This window comes from Tripterygium wilfordii, chromosome 18, assembly GCF_013401445.1.
Source record: "Tripterygium wilfordii isolate XIE 37 chromosome 18, ASM1340144v1, whole genome shotgun sequence".
Classification (NCBI taxonomy): domain Eukaryota; kingdom Viridiplantae; phylum Streptophyta; class Magnoliopsida; order Celastrales; family Celastraceae; genus Tripterygium; species Tripterygium wilfordii.
In genome coordinates, this window is record NC_052249.1 from 11,655,040 (window position 1) to 11,672,889 (window position 17,850).

Consider the following 17,850-nt stretch of genomic DNA (forward strand, 5'->3'; position numbering starts at 1 on the left):
ATTAAAAGCGTATTTGTTAATAATATATTTTTTTAATACAAGTACAGAGACAATATATGACATACCATCAGATCAAACTTAGGAAAGTACACAATCGGATCAAGCCTAGAAAAGTACAGGTGTCAACAAGCCCCATGCAGGAGGCACAAACCAAGCCCATGCAAGGGCAGACTAAGTACACACACCTCCTTATAAATATTCAAGAGGAGATGAGGCTAGAACTCATGACCTGAAGTTAGGGACATGCAAAGTCGTTGTCACTCAACCAATGACTCAATTGTAAAAAAAATAAAGGGAAAAGTATTCGCATTTTTATTTTATTTATAAGGTTATAATATATTAAGACCGGAAACACTAAATATGCATAATTTTGATGTCCATAATTGTCCATAATCCAGGTGGTATGAGGACAAGTGTGGAAGACCATTTTGTATTAAATGGTCCCCACACTTCTCCTCATGCCACCTAGAAAGATTATGGACAATTATAAGCATCAAAATTATGGACACATATCATTTTGGTATTAAAATTACTTACTATTATTTTTTTATAACTAACTATTAGCGTTATGTTGTACTTTCTTTCTTTTACCATTTTCAATTGGTGGTGCTTCTCGATGTGAAGAAAATGTCATTTTAACTCATACGTCTTAATTTCAATTTTGCAAATTGGAATCTTTACCTTCGTATGATTTGCATTCAAATAAAAAAAACTTTCGCTTCAAGTTAATATTTTGTGTCATGTTTAGCAGTAAATTTTCAATTTTTATCACATAGAACCATATTAACAGTCCAAATCCTAACGTTTAAAATATATGAAGGAAAATTTTGGAAGTCCTGTATATATGCCTAATATGATAGCAACAGTAACATAGACAAAACAGATGCTATAGTTTAGCATGTGTAAAGAGCCTAACAGAAGCTAAACCCTAAAATGAGATGGCAATAGGAACATAGACAAAACAAATGCTGCAGTTTAGAGCCCAACAGGAGGCCTGAAAGTGAATAACCCATTCACATGGCTAGAGGGTGAGAGAGTTTTTAAGCTAACTTCATCCGCCATTGCTTTTAACAGAACAATAAAACAAAAATAACATAACGAAATATCCCGCTAAGGCTCTGATACTCAACCTAGTTCATCCTCTGTGCTGCTTCCTTGGCAAGAAGTCGCTCTTTGGCCTTGCTCTTGGCTTGTGATTTGGAGCCCATGATGCCACCTCCCCACTTCTTTCTGTACTCGTCATACTTGTCATTGAAGTTTGCCTAAAGCAACAAAATTAAATTAAATTCAGGGCAATGCAAATGAATGTGATCACAAATATTTGACAACAGAATCTCAGATTTAACCTACCTTGATGGCCTCGAGTATTTTACTGAACTCCAACTTATCCTCATTCTTAACCGTAGTCAAACACAAGGCAGCTGCTGTCTTTTTGTGGACAATCTGTGAAGGAAAGAAGCAAATCAGTATCCCATAACTACCATGAATTGAGCAAGAAAAAAAGATAAGATTTCAGAGAATTACTGTTCCCAATCGTGATTTCCCCTTGACAATGCAGTAAGGGATCTCCATCTTCCTGCACAAGGCAGGAAGCCACACAACCAACTCCACAGGGTCTACATCATGAGCAATAACAACCAACTGGGCCTTGTTCTACATTAGAAAGAGACAGGGAAATCATCATTGCAATAAATTCCAAGAAAGCAAAGCACAATATTTAGATAGGAACTCCTGACTAACCTGCTCAATAAGGTAGGTAACATGGTTAAGTCCATATTTCACGACAATGGGCTTCTTAGCCTCAACAGTTTTTCCTTCTGCTTCAGCCTGGGCCTTCTTCAAAAGCCGTTCCTTCTTTGCAGCTTTGTCCTCAGGCCTGTACTTGAGAAGCAACTTGAACAGACTTGAAGCTACAAAAACAAATTTCAGAAAAATGATGATGTTGCCTCTCAAAAATTGAAATATCAGAATCAAGTATGGGGAAAAACATTGAAACTATATTTAAGTGGTCGCATCAAGATATAACAGGATTATGAAAGTTGCAATAATGCAACAATAAAGAGAGACAGTAGAGCATTGTGACAAACTAAGTTTAAGTGTTAAACAACTGATTTCATCTACTGTGTAGGCAGCTCACGTGTGTGACACATCCTACACTACACAACCCATTTCCACCTCTCGAAACAACATACTGAATCTAAAATTTGCAGCTGAAACTCCACATAACCTACAGCGGGTTGTCTTATTCTGATTTCCATCCAAATTAATCAGACTAAAAACCATTTGTGTGATTATAGGCTACATTGCCAAAATTGGATGAAAACAGCAAAGTTTCAGATTGTTTCTTTGCCTAATCCGGCTGCTTCATGTGCATGATAAACTCACAAGTTTAAAATTAAAAGGAAAAGAAAAGGTAAAATAGTAAGGCGAGTAGCTGAAAGATGACAATTATGCTTGTCAGTAACTTCCTTTATGATTATTTTCCCTCATAAGTACAAAAAGCCAACATTGTATTAACTCAAGCTTCTTGACATGGTAGTTAACAAAGACCAACCAAGAAATGTAGAAATCACATTCAGCAAAAATTGACGCATACCAAGATTCTTGTCCAGAGTCTTGGTGAATTGATTCAATGCGGGTGGAACCTTCAACCGTTGCTTGAGGATCCTTTTCTTTCTTTGAATGCGAACAACTTTCGGCCATTTGACAAATCGGGTAAGGTCCTTTTTCGGAGGCAAAGCTCCTCCAATACCAAACTGCTTTGGGCGCTTCTCAAACAACGGATTCACTACCTTCTCCTGAATTTCAATAAACAAAGAGGCAGAAGGTTAGGACACATATGAAGCAATTAGAAAAGCATATAAGAAATATATCAACCATAATGTAGAAAACCCACAGTTTTCTTCATAGCTGAGGTAGCAGCCAACTTCCCTCCTCTCTTTGGGGCCTGCATAACAGTTGAGGAATTATAATCATAAAAAGTTGAACGACACAAACAAAATATCTAAGTGATCACACTAATAAAATCAATAGACCTATAGGATTTATGGTATGGGAGAAAAGGGGAAATTGTTCCCAGGAAATTCAACTAGTTCAAATATACACGAGATCACAAGCCATAACAAAGGTTTATATATACCAAATGAGAGTATGTGGAACTTCTTATTGAAATCAATATATCTACTACTCAAAAACACAATTGCTCAACCTGTATTTAAGTCAGTCACACATGCACACACATGAATCCCTCAGAATAACATTTGGTATTCTAAACATGATTCTAACTTTTGAAAAACTCCAAACAAATCATGTAAACAGAAACATTAGGTTTACATATTGCCTTTGAGCTTTTAAAAAAAAAAACATTCAACAATTTTCTTGTATACACTGGACATACAGAGAATATAAATTTATTTCATGTCATTCACGTACCCAAAAGCGTGAATAGGGTAAGTACGATGTTTTAAATAGGTTGTACAAATAACAGATCACAATCACGACAAGCAATAACTCGTTTCGAATTCTGAAATTCTAACTTATAAGAGTATATGCACAAACTTGTATCAGAAACCTCACAAGTGTTTATTGTTTTTTCAAGCTAAAATAATAACATCCAGCAATTTTCTTGCAGTTAAGGCGCATAAAATAGAAAATGAATCGATTTCGAAACATAGCAAACACAGATCTTCGTCATCCAACCAAATTTTGACGCTATTTTCAATCCTTGAAGATTTAGAGATATCCTTATAAGTGAAAACACAACATTAAACTGCTAGATAGCCATTGAAGAAAAGGATAGAGAGGGCTTCAGGATTACCATTTTTCGCCTGCTCTTGCTGCAACGGCGATACTAAACCCTAGAGAGGGGATTGGTCGAGCAAGATGTAAACGTGGGCTGAGAGCTTATATGGACGGCCTTTCAGCCCTTCAGGTCATTTCGATATTTTTGGTATTTTCCGACTCCTGGTCCTGGATTTGAATAAGTGGACCGAGCTCAGTCATCTAATAATCCGGCCCACGACGGGGCAATGGGTTGGGTTTGGTCCGGTGCAGTGGTGCACTATCACTATGCACCAAACAATTAATTTTTTGCTGAAATATAATACATTTAAAATATAAATAATTTTCACCGTTGCATCTTTAAAATTTAAAAGAATCTTAAAAAAAAAAGAAAGATTTGTCACTAACTTTCCTTTTTTTTTTTTTGGGTAAGTATGTTATTAACTTTCCTCCTACGGCCCATATATGTTACTCCATTTTAATAGATAAAATATATGTTTTCTATTAATTTTAAAAAAAAATTAATTACATCCTAAAACATCATTCACTTGATCTTGGGGAGAAAAACAACGTCGTTTTTTTTATTTTTTTTGTAATATAGGAAGTCGCAACTATTATCATCCGGGTTATTACAACTTTTGGTTTTGATATATTCTTACCATTAATTAATGAACAAAAACTGGCTGCAATGAAAGGTCTCGTGCACAAAACATAATTCAGATCCCTCTTCTGATGCCATAGGAGACGTAACAAAAGAGGATCCTGCCACTCTTGGAAAGTTGGTTTATGACATTCCTGGTAAACAGAACACTGTTCAGATCCCTCATCTGATGGCTCAGGCATGTGAAATCTCAATTTTTGGTTATCAATAGTATATTATTATTTCCCTTTAATATCTTGTATTCCAGGTGACTAGGTTCAAATGTGGAGGATTTGTTCTGGGGCTGAGCATGAACCACTGTTTGTTTGATGGTATTGGTGCTATGGAGTTTGTAAACTCATAGCTAGGGCGAAACCGCAAGGGGCTTGCCCCTAACTTTCCCTCCATTTCTTGACAGGAGCATACTCAAAGCCCGAACCCCCCCAAAGATCGAATTCCCGCACCAATATTGCACCATGATTTTGCTGAGATAGAGGGCATATCTGCAACCACCAAGCTTTATGAAGAGGAACTGCGATATAGTTCCTTCTGTTTTGGGCCAGAGAAGCTTGAACAACTCAAGAAAAAAGCAATGAAAGGCGGAGTTGTAACCAAGTGCACTACATTCGAGGCCCTCTCCAATGTAGGGATGGCAACGGGGCGGGGCGGGGCCGGGTATGCCATCCCCATCCCCGTCCCCGAACCCCATCCCCGCCCCCATCCCCGTCCCTTGAGATTCGGGGATCCCCGTCCCCGACCCCGACGGGGATGGGGATACCCGACCCGTACCCGAACCCGACAAGGAGAGTTCAATTTTTTTATGTTTAAATTAGTATGTAGAAATTAGAGTGTCGAGATTATCAAACTAGTATGTTTAAATATTTAATTTGTCAAAAACTTTAAAAAGAAATTATATTAATATTTACATCGTAGTATAAAGTATTTAACTATTTATACTATATAATGTATAGGGTTAATGACTGCATAGGGTTTACTTAGAGTTTATGACTACATGGGATTTAGAATTTAGGGTTTACGTATATGATTATAATGATCCAAATTACAACAAAAAAGATAGTTTGGTTTTGTTATTTAGTTAGGGTTTAGGGTTTAGGAAGTAGGGTTTAGGACGTATTGAGTATATTTGAGTTAATGAATTGAAATGAAGTATTGAGTATATAATTATATATAATATGGACTAGGAGAGCATATCATATATTTAGTTAGGGTTTAGGGTTTAGGAAATAAGGATGTAGGGTTTAGGGTTTATGTCTTAGGAAGTAGGGTTTAGGGTTTAGGAGAGCATATCATAAATTTTATTATGAAAAATATAAGAAGATAAGTATACTAAATACAAATTAATATTCATATATATGTACAATATATTATATAATATATATGATATATATATATATAAATATTTATTTATTTATTAAAGAATTAAGTTCGGGTCGGGTTCGGGGCCGGGTATGGCATTACCATACCCTACCCATCCCCACAACATTTCATTCGGGTGGCACCCGAACCCGTACCCGAACCCGAAATTTCGGGTCCCCTACCCGGAATTTCGGGTCGGGTCCCCGCGGGTCCCCGGACCCGCGGGTGGGATTGCCATCCCTACTCCAATGGCGTACCTGAGTCCTCCAGGGTCTCGGGAGAACTTTTAAAAATGGGCTCTCTGATAAAAAATTTAATGTCAAATATTACTTAAAAATATGAATCTTGGGTAACATTTTAAAATGTAAAATTGGTGTAATTAAGTTTTTTCGGGCAATCACTTTCAATAGACAATATAATCAACTCATTTAGAATTTATTGTGATTACTATAGTATTAATAGTCTAGTATTTTTTTCTAAAATACGGAGCCCTGAGGTTTTAAGGGTCCTGGGTGACCCTTCTCGGCCTTTGTATGGAGAGCTCGATGCAAGGCTTTAAGAATGAGACATGATCAACAGACTACTTATTAAGCTAGTCTTTGCAGTCGATGGGCGGTCTAAATTCGTGCCTCCACTCCGTGAAGGATACTCTAGCAATGGAATTGTGTTAACAAATTCAATATGTAGTGCTGGTGAGTTGCTAGAGATTTCAATGTCCTATGCAGTTGGGCTGGTACAACAAGCAGTTAATGTGGTTACAGACAGTTATATGAGATCCCCGATCGACTATTTTGAGATGACAAGAGCTAGGCCTTCTTTTTCTGCTACTCTTATGATTGGTACATGGTCTAGGCTATCATTCCACACCACAGATTGTGGATGAGGAGAACCAGTTTTTTCAGGGCCTGTTGGATTGCCTGCGAAGGAAGTGATTCTGTTGCTGTCCCATGGAAAAGAGAGGAAAAGCACAGATGTGCTTCAGGGTCTTCCAGCTTCTGCCATGAAAACTTTTGAAGAATTAATGCAGATATGAAACATTCAATAGGTTGATATATATATATATATTAACTTTTTTTGTATCTCCCGATTGTTTATTATTAATAGTATTAATTTGGGTCTCATGAATATTTGGCCCATAGGCATAAATAAACGAACAAAACCACATTTCTTATGGGCTGGGCCTGTTGTCCAGATAACTCGGCCCATGACATGATCTCCTTCCCTAGTTTGACGAAGATAGACCGTCACTCTGACTCAGTAATTACCCTCTAGTGAACTGACTCCTGCCATTGGACTTTCATGCAAAGTATAATTCCTAATTAAACAATTCCTTCCTCCAAAAGGTTTTTCCTCGGTTTTGTGAAAAACCTTGTAGCTTTTCCGTCCTCCAAAAGGAAACAGTAATACAACCGTGGACTCGCAAGTCTTTCAGTGGACTCGCAAGTCTCGATACCACATTCTGAATCTTGCATGCAAAAGCTATTTGTATCCACTCCTTTTTTCATTTCTTTAGAGTTTAGACATCTTATGCTATGGATATTCGTGTGAAGCGAGAGATTCTTGACGCCACTTTTAAGGAGCGACCGAAGCAAAACGGGAGTAGTAATGCGACCGTGATTTTAGTGAGTAGTAGCAGCGATTCGGACTCGGTGTCAGACTCGGACGGCGAGGGAGCCGGAGCTATCGTTTCTTCCAATGGTGTTGGTTTCGAGGCTCGTGCGTCGAAGAAGAGGAAGCTGGATGAGTTGGGGGTTGAGTTGCCCGTGGGGTTTCTTGCTCCTCTCCCGCCGCTTGCGACACCGGTGGGGAGGCAGTCTACGGGCAATGAGGGCTTGGCCGTGATTGGACAGAGTTGCAAACAGTTTTGGAAAGCGGGGGATTATGAGGGCGCTCCTTGTGGTGATTGGGAATTTGGATCGGGTAACGTGTCTGTGCTTGGCAAAATTTTAGTTTATGGTTCTATTTTTTTTTTCTTGTGGATTAGTTATACTTTCTGTTTAGTTACACGTTACGGGTACAAACTAGGGAACCTAGGGAGGTTACTCAATCCTTGTGTTGCTTTAGAAATTCGGTATTATCTCGTTTTGGTAGATGTTTTTCTTCGCTCAATTTCAGGATTTCGGAACCATGAGTATTTTATTTATTTTTATGTTGTTTTATTAGCTATTGAATGGCATTGCTCGGTGGGTAGTATTTTTGCATATGCTATGATCAAATGGTGAGACATTGTTATGAACAATATTTATTATCTGGTCATTCTTGTGGAGTAGACTATTAAATTCTCTCAGTAAAGCCAAGATGGTTGGAAATAGAGGAAATTGATGGTTAGAAGATGAAAGTTTTACTGCTTTTAGTTGAATACCAAATAATAGAGATATGGAAGACAAGGTGTAAAAGATGAGAAAAAAGGGCGTGTGCTTATTCACTTGGTCAAAGCCCTACATCTAACCCTTGCATATATTGCCCCTATATATAACCACTCTTGCGTCAACCTTGGTGAAGGAATATTGGAGGAAGTAAATTTGCAAATAATTTGTATGCCTGATGGTTTTATGCAGACAATATTCACCATACTCTTTCTCTATAGAGCCATTTGTAGTCCTAATGTTGAGTTTCATGACCATTGTCATATATGGATATCATTTTGTGGATTTTTTTTGAATATCTAGCATTCAAATCCATGTAGCTAGAGGACCAAATATGAGCTTGTGGTTTATGTTGAATACTGGAAAATTCATGTTTCTTATGTTTGATAAAAATTTGCAGGTGGCATGGATCATGTCAGGGTTCATCCCAAGTTTCTACATTCCAATGCAACCAGCCATAAGTGGGCCCTTGGAGGTAAACTTGACTAATGGTTTTACGGATGTTGGTTTATTTTTCTTAGTTATCTGGTTTTACATTGAGAATCTTTATTGAGGTCCATTTAGAGTTTTAGTTGTCTAAGCTATCCTCTATGGAATTGGCCTTTGCAGCCTTCGCAGAACTTTTGGACAACTCTTTGGATGAGGTATTTAATTGGCTCATTTTTTTTTCAATTTATTTTTTCCAACTCTTTGGATTTTTTTTTACACTTTCTTGGGTATATGGTTGGTATGATCGCTTGATTATAGGTTTGCAACGGAGCTACATATGTTAATGTCGATACGATTATAAGTCAAAAAGATGGGAGCAGAATGCTACTGATTGAAGGTATTGAGTTTCCCCCCCCTTTCCTCCGTCCCTTAGGCACGCGTGCAACTGTTCATGTTCTCTTTTGTAGATGGCATCCTTTCCATTGCTGTTGTCGATTGGCCTTGCAATAACCAGGATGCCTTTTTTGAAAATTTTATTTTTCAGAAATTCTTTGAAGTTTCATTATGAAATATTTTTTTTACTGTTCTATTAGCAACAATATCTTGTCCTTTGGTTGAAAAATTGAAACGTCACTTGTAATGTTGTACTGGCTGATTTTTTGAAAATTTGGGAATTGTGCATGTTTATTTATGCCCCATGCTTGTTAAGCCTTCTTGTATTTTTGGGAAATGATTCAAATGAAACATCTTGTTTGACCTTTTACCCTCGCTTGTCTAGGATTCTCTTTGTTAACTATTAAATTTCTTTCGGAATTACAAGTACTTGACATCATAGCGTGATTATGTTCTCAAAAGAGTTTGCATACCCATGGGTCTGTTGTTGTTTACATTAGGAGTAGGTACTTGTTTCGCCTCGTTTATGCAGGATCTGTGAAGAAAGTGAATGAAAAAATGGTTCTTATGTTTGTGTGAGACCCTACAACATGGTTCGACCTATCAGCACTTATATTCATCGTTATTTCCTTTTTAAAATGTAAATTGATGAACACTTATGGCTTTGTTCTAATATATGCTTCTTTTTCATATTATTCAGTGAGGCTCTTGACGATGTCTTCCATTTTTATTTTATTTCTACTTTTTGTTATTGCTGAGATCTGATGACTAGTTTCACGATTTGTCACTTGTTGGAGGGTTACTCTATGTGTAATGCATTACCTGTTTTGCAGATAATGGTGGTGGGATGGATCCGGATAAAATACGACGTTGCATGTCTCTAGGATATTCTGAAAAAAGCAAACTTGCTAACACAATCGGACAATGTAAACCATCAGTCTTGATAAGTTCATTAAGTTGATATGTTGTACATCTGCTTTGGCTCTATTACACAGTGAATTTGATTTCTTGTATTGTCCTTTGTCAGACGGCAATGGATTTAAGACTAGTACGATGAGGCTTGGTGCAGATGTTATTGTGTTTTCTTGTACTTCTGGAAGAGATGGGAAAAGGTTTGTATACTCAATCCCATGAATATACGGTGAATATAGTTTTTACAAGCTTGTACCAGTATTGTGGGAGAGGCCTGTTTGATTTGTGTTCGCCATGCTGACCATGCCAGATGGTTAAAAGCACTGGCCACATCTTATGAATTGAAATTGTGCTAGATTGTCTCAAGATTGATGACTGAAACTGTGTTTTCAGTAGTAAAGTGACAGGAAATGCTCCGAATTTCTGGTTGAGTTGAAATCTCTTATAAGTTAAGAAATTCCAAACTCATGAACTTAGAAAGTTGAATTGATTGATGGATAAAACCAATCCTTTCTGGTTCATTTGTTGGAGAATTTTTAGCACAGGTGAACCGTGAACCCTTTTGGTTTTTGTTCATAATAGTAAATGGGTTTTTTCTTTCCCTTTTTGTTATAACATTCTTGTGTTTCGTAGTCATCTTCATCTTAATCATCATAATCGTCGTCATCATTTTGTTATTTTCATTATTTCCTTATTGTTTTTGTGATACAAAAAGTAATTTAGTTATTTGATATTGCTTTAGCCCAACACAGAGCATCGGATTGCTGTCTTACACATTTTTGAGAAGCACTGGGAAGGAAGATATCGTGGTGCCAATGGTAATAACAATTAGATGTTTTTGCATGTCTTGAATAAATTCACTTATGCTAGTTTTTTGTTGCTTGCTTTAGCTTGCATCGTCTATGGTTATGTAGTGTAATATCAGTGTACTGACCAATGTATTTTCTTAGTCTTTTATAAATCAAAGAATGATGGTCTCTTGTGGTGGCTACTGGTCAATGGTCAATGGAACATTGTTTAGCTGCACTTTTTAAAAAAATTATGAGTTGCTAAATTCTGTTTGTTTTGTGGCTTGGTATAACTGAACCAAACATCAGTTCTAAACCAAATAATCAAGCAAAGTGAACCTATCGAATACAATATTTACGACCTGCATAATTTTCTTTTGCTGCAGATTACTATTTATTATTGTGTTTTTGGAATTTTGTTTGTGCTTTTCCTCTTTTTTGTTTGTTTCATGCCCTCCTAATCATTGGCTTGTTGATTGGCATGAAAAGCTTTCCTATGAAAGAAATGGTGGAGAATGGAAGATGATAATAAGATCTTCTGCCATTGATTGGAGTAAAAATGTGGATACAATTGTACAGTGGTCTCCTTTTCATGATGAAGTAGACCTTCTCTGTCAGGTGATTTTCATCCCTTGTTGAGAAAACTAAGCACTTTTATGACATTGTATTCGTCTAATTAATTTTGGCTCAAAATTATGTGCCCTACCAGTAAATTTTGACTTTCATAAACATCATAAACATCACCATTCAAGCTGCTTTCTTGAAAATTTATATGCCAGTAAATCAGGTGACTTGTCTAGTGCCATTTCAAAGGAATGTTGGCATGGCAACTCTGCATTTCATTTATGTATCTGTGTATCTATCTTGGCAGATTTTGTACGCTTGTATTTTTGTTGGTGCTTCTCAATCTAAGTTTTACTTAACCTGTTTTCTTTCATCTCCCCTGGAGTGGTCTTCTTTTCTTGCTGTAATTTATCTGCTTAACTTCTCGCTCTTTTTACTCTGTAGTTTAATCTTATGAAAGATCAAGGTACACGTATAATTATCTACAATCTCTGGGAGGATGACCAAGGGTTCTTGGAACTTGATTTTGACGCTGACCAGCATGTACATTTTTGATACCTTCTGTATTCTCCATCTGTTTGTTGGAAATTTAAAATTTTAATTATAAATGGATCTTCAATGCGAACTTCTTTCTAAAATGGCAGGATATTCAACTTAGAGGTGTCAACCGAGATGAGAAGAAAATACAAATGGCAAAAGAGTTTCCTAACTCTAGGCACTTCCTGACTTACAGGCATTCTTTAAGGGTAGCGTGGCTTATTATTCATTATGATTTTTCATGATTGAATTGGTCGAACCATATTTTATCAGTTTCTTGGGCTGCATGTCAATGGTGTGGCTTTCTTGTAATATGTTGAGTCCTTGGCTAATTGCTATTTGAAGATTTAGGTTGTCAGTTATATTTAGTCGCTAGTTATATGCAGGGCAAGTTTCATATATTTATCGAAACAAAGTTAACTAGCTTTAAGATCTCATAAAAAGTGATCACATCTTTGTTTAATGGATGCTTCCTATGGGACAGATACATTATATATGTGAGAGTGTGTTTGTGATATGTGAAAATTCTTAAATTACATCAACTAGTCATATGGCATGAATGAGAAGATTCCCATTTCCTGGTGTATCCATGGCAGTGTGGATGTTGGAACACCAAAAGGCTAGAAAGTTAGTGAGCGGATTTCTATTTGAGAGATAGTCCTAGAAATTTAGCGACTGTCAAAAGTGGAATTTGGTGTTCGGAGATTAATCATTTCTGTTTTTTCCCAGTCAATTTACATGAAACAAGAATTTCTTGTCATAAACCACAAAATGAAACTTCACCCGAACTGGGAAATTTTAGAGGATACATGCATATGATTTTGTGCCTAAACTGAAGCTGCAAGATCGTTCTTTTCCATGATGTTAATTTTCTGTGTGATTCATTGTGAATTTTCAGAGTTATGCTTCAATTCTCTATCTAAGACTTCCTCCGCACTTCCGAGTCATTCTTCGTGGAAAAGATGTTGAGCACCACAATATTGTAAATGATATGATGATGTCTCAGGAGATAACTTATCGTCCGAACCCTACTGCTGATGTGGTCCCAAAGAATGTGAATGTAATGCTTTCTAATGCTTTCATGCATAACTGTTGCTGTCACAATTTTATGCTGACTTTAGCCAACTAATATCATTAGATGGCTGCTGTTGTGACCATCGGATTTGTGAAGGACGCTAGATTTCACATTGATGTTCAAGGGTTCAATGTTTATCACAAAAATCGACTTATTAAGGTTAGCTTTCCAGTGCAAATCTAACTTTGATAATTTTGACTTAAAATTCTTGCAGTAACTTCGTGTTTCTTTTTCGTGAAGTGATTATTTACAAGCACTTGAATTTTTTTCTCCATTTGGGTTCTTCAAGCCAGGCACTTGTGTTTGAGAAATCTCCTTATGTTCTCTATATTCTCCTGAGTTGTTTTGAAACAACCTTTCTGTCGATGCTGATTCCATCATGAGAAAATTTACTATATATTGTTCTCATGAACGCCATCTTAATAAGAAAGCGAGAAATGTTCCTCTTGTAGTATGTAGAGTTGATATTCTTGCCTCTGGTTGAGCTCATCTCTTACTGTTTGGTTCATTGACGTGAAAGAATTTTTGTTGTGGTGATGTAATTGAGGCAGTTCAGATTTCCCTTCTGCTTGACCCTTGTAGAAATTGTATTTTTTTAAGTTTCAATTTCTGAATCTCTGATACAAGTTATCTTCCCCAAGTCAGGATCGATCCAAATTTTTGGCCTTACAAACCTATTCGGGGCTTCTTTTTTTTTTTTTTTGATAGAACCTGTTCGGGGATCCATGGCCTGGCATTTTGGCCTTGACTTTGCCACCAACCCCAATTTTATTTCAATTACAACCAGCTTCACATTGGCAACCAGGCTCTGATTGGCAGCTTTTCCCCTGCTGATCCTGAAATCTAACTAATGAGCAGCTTTCATTACTGTCTTTCCTTTTGTATGTTCTTTTTGTGCTTCAGATGCTGTTCACTTCATTCGTCATCAATTTACTTCCCTATGCTCTTAGTATTTATATTTTAGAATGATGTTACCTTCATCTGCTAGTTCAGATGTGGCGCAAAAACTTGCCGACGACAAATCAATTCCGGTCTGTGTCCATGCACTGAATCTGAAGTGCAAAAGTTTTTACATTCTATGATAGGCTTGGGTTGACCTATTTTTGAAGGTTGAGATAATATGACCTTGACTTGTCTGTGATACATTTGGACTTCTCCAGAATGTAGTGATCAATCTATTTTCAAATCATTCTCACTTGAGTTATCGTATATTCCAGCCATTTTGGAGGCTTTGGAATGCTGCTGGGAGTGATGGCCGTGGTGTCATAGGTGCTGTATAACTTAAAAGGCCTTCTTTTCACGTTTTTCAGTAGTTTTCCATCTCTGACGCATTTCTTTGCTGCCTCTAGGTGTTTTGGAGGCTAATTTTGTTGAACCAGCTCATGATAAGCAGGGATTTGAACGCACAACAGTTCTTGCAAGACTTGAGTCAAAACTAATAAACATGCAAAAGACTTACTGGTTTTGTTTCTTTTCTGTCTTCTTGTTTCTATGATTTAAAGTATTAGAAATTGCTCTCCTAAACACTGTGAGTTGTTTGTGAAGTTTAGTTAATTTTGATGGCAATGAACTACTTATTGCCGTATTTAGGTCCTCCAACTGCCATAAAATCGGTTATGCTCCCAGGCTTAATAAGAGATTCATAAACGAGTCTTTAGAGAGAGGTATGCTATATTTCCTTTGTGCTACATTAATAGTTAAATACTCTGCTGCTGGAATTTACCAATTGCGAGTTCATTCTGGTAAGTTACCATTGCAATTATGTCATGATGTTGTAGAGGAATCTTCGGACTATCTTCCACACACTTCTGGTTCTAAAAGGAAGAAGGCCTCAAGAAGCAGGAAACTGTCTCTTGCATCTGGAAAATCCTATTTACATTCAAATCAGAACGGGGGAGGAAAAGGCGACCAAGGACATGGAAAAGGTGCTATGTTTAGTAAAGAAAGTAATAATAGGAAAAAGGCTACAACAGCTGGAAGAAGAACAAGTTCTTTTGAGCCATCATCACCTTCAGCTGAGAATGTCAGCAATGATCGTGTGTGCTCTGCCCCTCCCGAGAGAAAAGCTAATGGCTGTCCTCCTGCAGCCTTGTCGTCTTCCTATGTTAAAGATACTGGGTCTCCACGGGATTGTGCCTCTGTTGGAAGAGCTTTTCGGGCAGTCATCAGGTTGCAGTCTAAGGTGTCGCCTTCTTAGCCCCGCTTCCTGATTTCTGGAGCAAAATTTTCTGATACTTGTTTTGGGTGTCTAGTAAATCTCATCCTCTTCAGATATGGTTTGCGTTTTTTCAGTCATAAATAATGCCAGTTCGGGTGATTTTATAGCGTCTATAAGAACTTGATCATTTTGTAAACTGGATTACATCCCTATTTTTCCTTTCCATTTGAAACCAAAATTTATTATCACCTACTGTGACATGGGATGCGTAGATGGGTTTCTGCACCACCAATCTACGGGGAAATTGTGTTCTCTTGAGATGAAACTGCAGTGAGAGTGGTGAGGTGGACCGAAGTTGGGGAGGTCACATGAGCTAACAAATGATTATGTTAAGGGATGATACATCTCTGTTTTTGTATGCTCCTGTCTATTTGTTGGTCTGGAAAATAAGCCTTCATCTTTTGAACAGTACCATAAAATCTTTTCCCTCTTAACTGTGTCACTGATCTATATAAAATGCTTCTTCTGGTCTAATTGTTTACTTTTTTAACTGACAGGGTGGTGATAACATCAATGCTGCACCTTCAATTCCGAACTCTGATTTATGTACGGTGGACCAGTTGAAAAAAGAAAATAGTGCGTTAAAAAAAAGGTGGTTATTTTGTTTCTTCCAAATTTATTTACTGAGTTTTGTCAATATTTTAACAAATTTACTAAGTTTTGTGGATTCTCTTCTTTTGTGTGTGTGTGTGTGTGTGTTGGGGGGGGGGGGGGGGGGGGGGTGTGTTACTCTGCCAGTTTGCAACTCAAACTTTTTGTTTGTAGATTAGAGAAAAATGAAGGAGAGGCTCGCGGTGAATTGATGCGCGATTTGCAGTATGAAAGAGATAGGATCAGGTCGCTTGAAACTCAGGTTTGTGGCTTTTCTCAATTTATCTAGAGCTATCTAGTACATCTTTGAGTTGTTATGTTATCCTTGTTTTCATGGTTTGGATTAAGCATATGTGGGTGTGTCCACGTGTGTGTGCACGTGTAGCATTATTGGCTCTGGCTCTAACTCTGCCTATTGTGACTTATTCTTTTGCCCTGATTTGTTATAACTTTTGCTTCAAACGTGACTTCCGAAGCCAAGGCTGAAAAGGGTGTGCATCACACTTGTCTCCCAGGATATATTTTCATCATAGAGAGATGATAAAAGTAGGCAGTTTAGTAAATGGAACTAATGTGTGGATTTTTTTTTTCATTCTTGACTTCTGAACTAATATTTGTCTTTTAAAAAAGGCAAGTGACTAAGTGAGGTACAGTGCCATTGGAGAAATGTTTACTCATTTTTCTCAATGCCTTTCAAGTGTTTTACTACTTTTTCTTGAGACTGACTCACTTTTCTAAAACGTTTAAATGTTATGTTGATGATGGACTGATAGTTGTTGGATAGACGGTTTACTAACAAAAGCCATAAAAAGTTACTATGCCTTGACGTAACGTAGAAAAGTCCATAAAATATGTGAGAAAAGAAACAGAGGGACGTCTTACTCTTGAAAATCGAGTTAAGAATGACATGACCTGTTTTGTGTTAAAGCTCAGAGCTGAGCGTATCAAACAAAAGCTAAGATGTATTTCGGATTTGGCTGTGCGTGCTTCTATGGTCTATGCCTGCTCTTCTTTTTCAGCTCCAGGCAGCAGAGAATAAGATAGAGGATTTAAACAGGGAACAGGAGAGCCTGATTGACATATTTTCAGAGGAGCGGGAAAGAAGGGACAAGGAGGAAGAAAATTTGAGAAGGAAGCTTAAGGTCTTGTGCTTCAAACCAATTTAAGCTTTTTTTTTACCATGTTTGATATGACAACTAATTACAAATGGTGGTTTTGTCTGTAGGATGCGTCTAATACGATCCAAGAATTGCTCGACAAAGTAAGGCTGCTAGAGAAGTTGAAGTCTCCTAACTTCAAACGGGATCATTGACGAGGTTTACACCTCTTGCTTTTTTGGTGTTACTAGTGGTTCTTATGTATGATGACTTGGGACTTACATGTTTTTGTGCTTCCATGGTTTTCCAATATTGTTTTAATCTCCATCAGTGTTTTAATTAGCACTGATAAGTTTTGTCTCAAAAGCCCAAAGGTAAGCCAAATTAGAAGACACCTTTTTGTATTTAGTAGGCCATGCAAAGATTAACAGCACAGAACATGAACTGCTAAAAGCCTAAAACATTTATTTTGAAGTTTTGGAGCTGGCGGAAGTGCCAAGTTTTGGATCTGTGCTGCTTTGTTCAGCTCACGGTTCCCCCATTCATTCAAGTATGTCAATGTTTGAAATGTTTCCAAGACATTTTCTTGTTTGTTTGCTAGAAAATAGCATCCCTTAGGTTATGATATTTTGGAAACTTGTTAGAGACAATTATGTGCAGTTAGATGCTTACATACTAAACTGGTGGTAAAAAATAAAGTCTGCTTGGTCTCATTCAATGTCTGGCAACTTATTTACTGCAAGCTGATTACAGAAAGGAGGATTGTGGTGGCATATTCTTTTTTTTTAATGGCTAATTTATGAGGAAAAGAAAAACCTTTGATCTTGAAAAAGAGCTTTCAGGCCCATTGAAGGGAAGAACCAAGGTCCAGATCTATAAATGAGAACATGAAGGCTGAAGCTGCATGCATGATGCAACTGAGTCCCAAGCAATATTTATTTTTTTTATGAATTATTAATTGCTGCATTAGACAACGAAAAATAAAAACATAATTATTGTGGGCTCCACTCGTACAGTAGCGAACATTCCTCTGTGAGGTGGCGTGGCGTGGCGTCCTCTGATTAAGGCGCGTGTCAATGAATC

General features: G+C 37.3%; 2 protein-coding genes and 1 pseudogene across 2 annotated transcripts; 2 read left to right on the forward strand and 1 right to left on the reverse strand.

Annotated features, from left to right (window-relative positions):
• Positions 1 to 813: 813 nt before the first annotated feature.
• LOC119983570 (60S ribosomal protein L7a-2-like) lies at positions 814 to 3,927 on the reverse strand. Its single transcript, XM_038827242.1, has 7 exons — positions 3,818 to 3,927; positions 2,897 to 2,947; positions 2,597 to 2,798; positions 1,741 to 1,910; positions 1,525 to 1,653; positions 1,351 to 1,443; positions 814 to 1,262 (listed from the first exon to the last, which is right to left on the reverse strand). The coding sequence occupies exons 1-7, from the start codon at positions 3,818 to 3,820 to the stop codon at positions 1,131 to 1,133; spliced, it is 780 nt and encodes a 259-aa protein (XP_038683170.1). The 5' UTR covers positions 3,821 to 3,927; the 3' UTR covers positions 814 to 1,130.
• On the forward strand, positions 3,908 to 6,830 carry LOC119983486 (annotated as a pseudogene).
• A 292-nt stretch (positions 6,831 to 7,122) lies between these two features.
• LOC119983588 (protein MICRORCHIDIA 4-like) lies at positions 7,123 to 17,276 on the forward strand. The gene is made up of 20 exons (XM_038827264.1): positions 7,123 to 7,717; positions 8,564 to 8,638; positions 8,773 to 8,807; positions 8,911 to 8,989; positions 9,819 to 9,911; positions 10,013 to 10,097; positions 10,640 to 10,715; positions 11,175 to 11,303; positions 11,694 to 11,792; positions 11,894 to 11,995; positions 12,685 to 12,846; positions 12,925 to 13,020; positions 14,079 to 14,130; positions 14,211 to 14,322; positions 14,452 to 14,525; positions 14,640 to 15,043; positions 15,577 to 15,671; positions 15,845 to 15,932; positions 16,690 to 16,812; positions 16,896 to 17,276. The coding sequence occupies exons 1-20, from the start codon at positions 7,330 to 7,332 to the stop codon at positions 16,980 to 16,982; spliced, it is 2,454 nt and encodes an 817-aa protein (XP_038683192.1). The 5' UTR covers positions 7,123 to 7,329; the 3' UTR covers positions 16,983 to 17,276.
• Positions 17,277 to 17,850: the final 574 nt, after the last annotated feature.

Coding starts and splice junctions, on each gene's coding strand:
- LOC119983588 (XM_038827264.1), top strand. CDS start 7,330: ATGGATATTCGTGTGAAGCGAGAGATTCTTGACGCCACTTTTAAGGAG. Junction 8,990..9,818: donor CAGAATGCTACTGATTGAAG/GTATTGAGTTTC, acceptor CCTGTTTTGCAG/ATAATGGTGGTGGGATGGAT. Junction 15,933..16,689: donor TCAGGTCGCTTGAAACTCAG/GTTTGTGGCTTT, acceptor CTTCTTTTTCAG/CTCCAGGCAGCAGAGAATAA.
- LOC119983570 (XM_038827242.1), bottom strand. Junction 1,911..2,596: donor GACTCTGGACAAGAATCTTG/GTATGCGTCAAT, acceptor TTGTTTTTGTAG/CTTCAAGTCTGTTCAAGTTG. Junction 1,263..1,350: donor AAATACTCGAGGCCATCAAG/GTAGGTTAAATC, acceptor TTGTTGCTTTAG/GCAAACTTCAATGACAAGTA.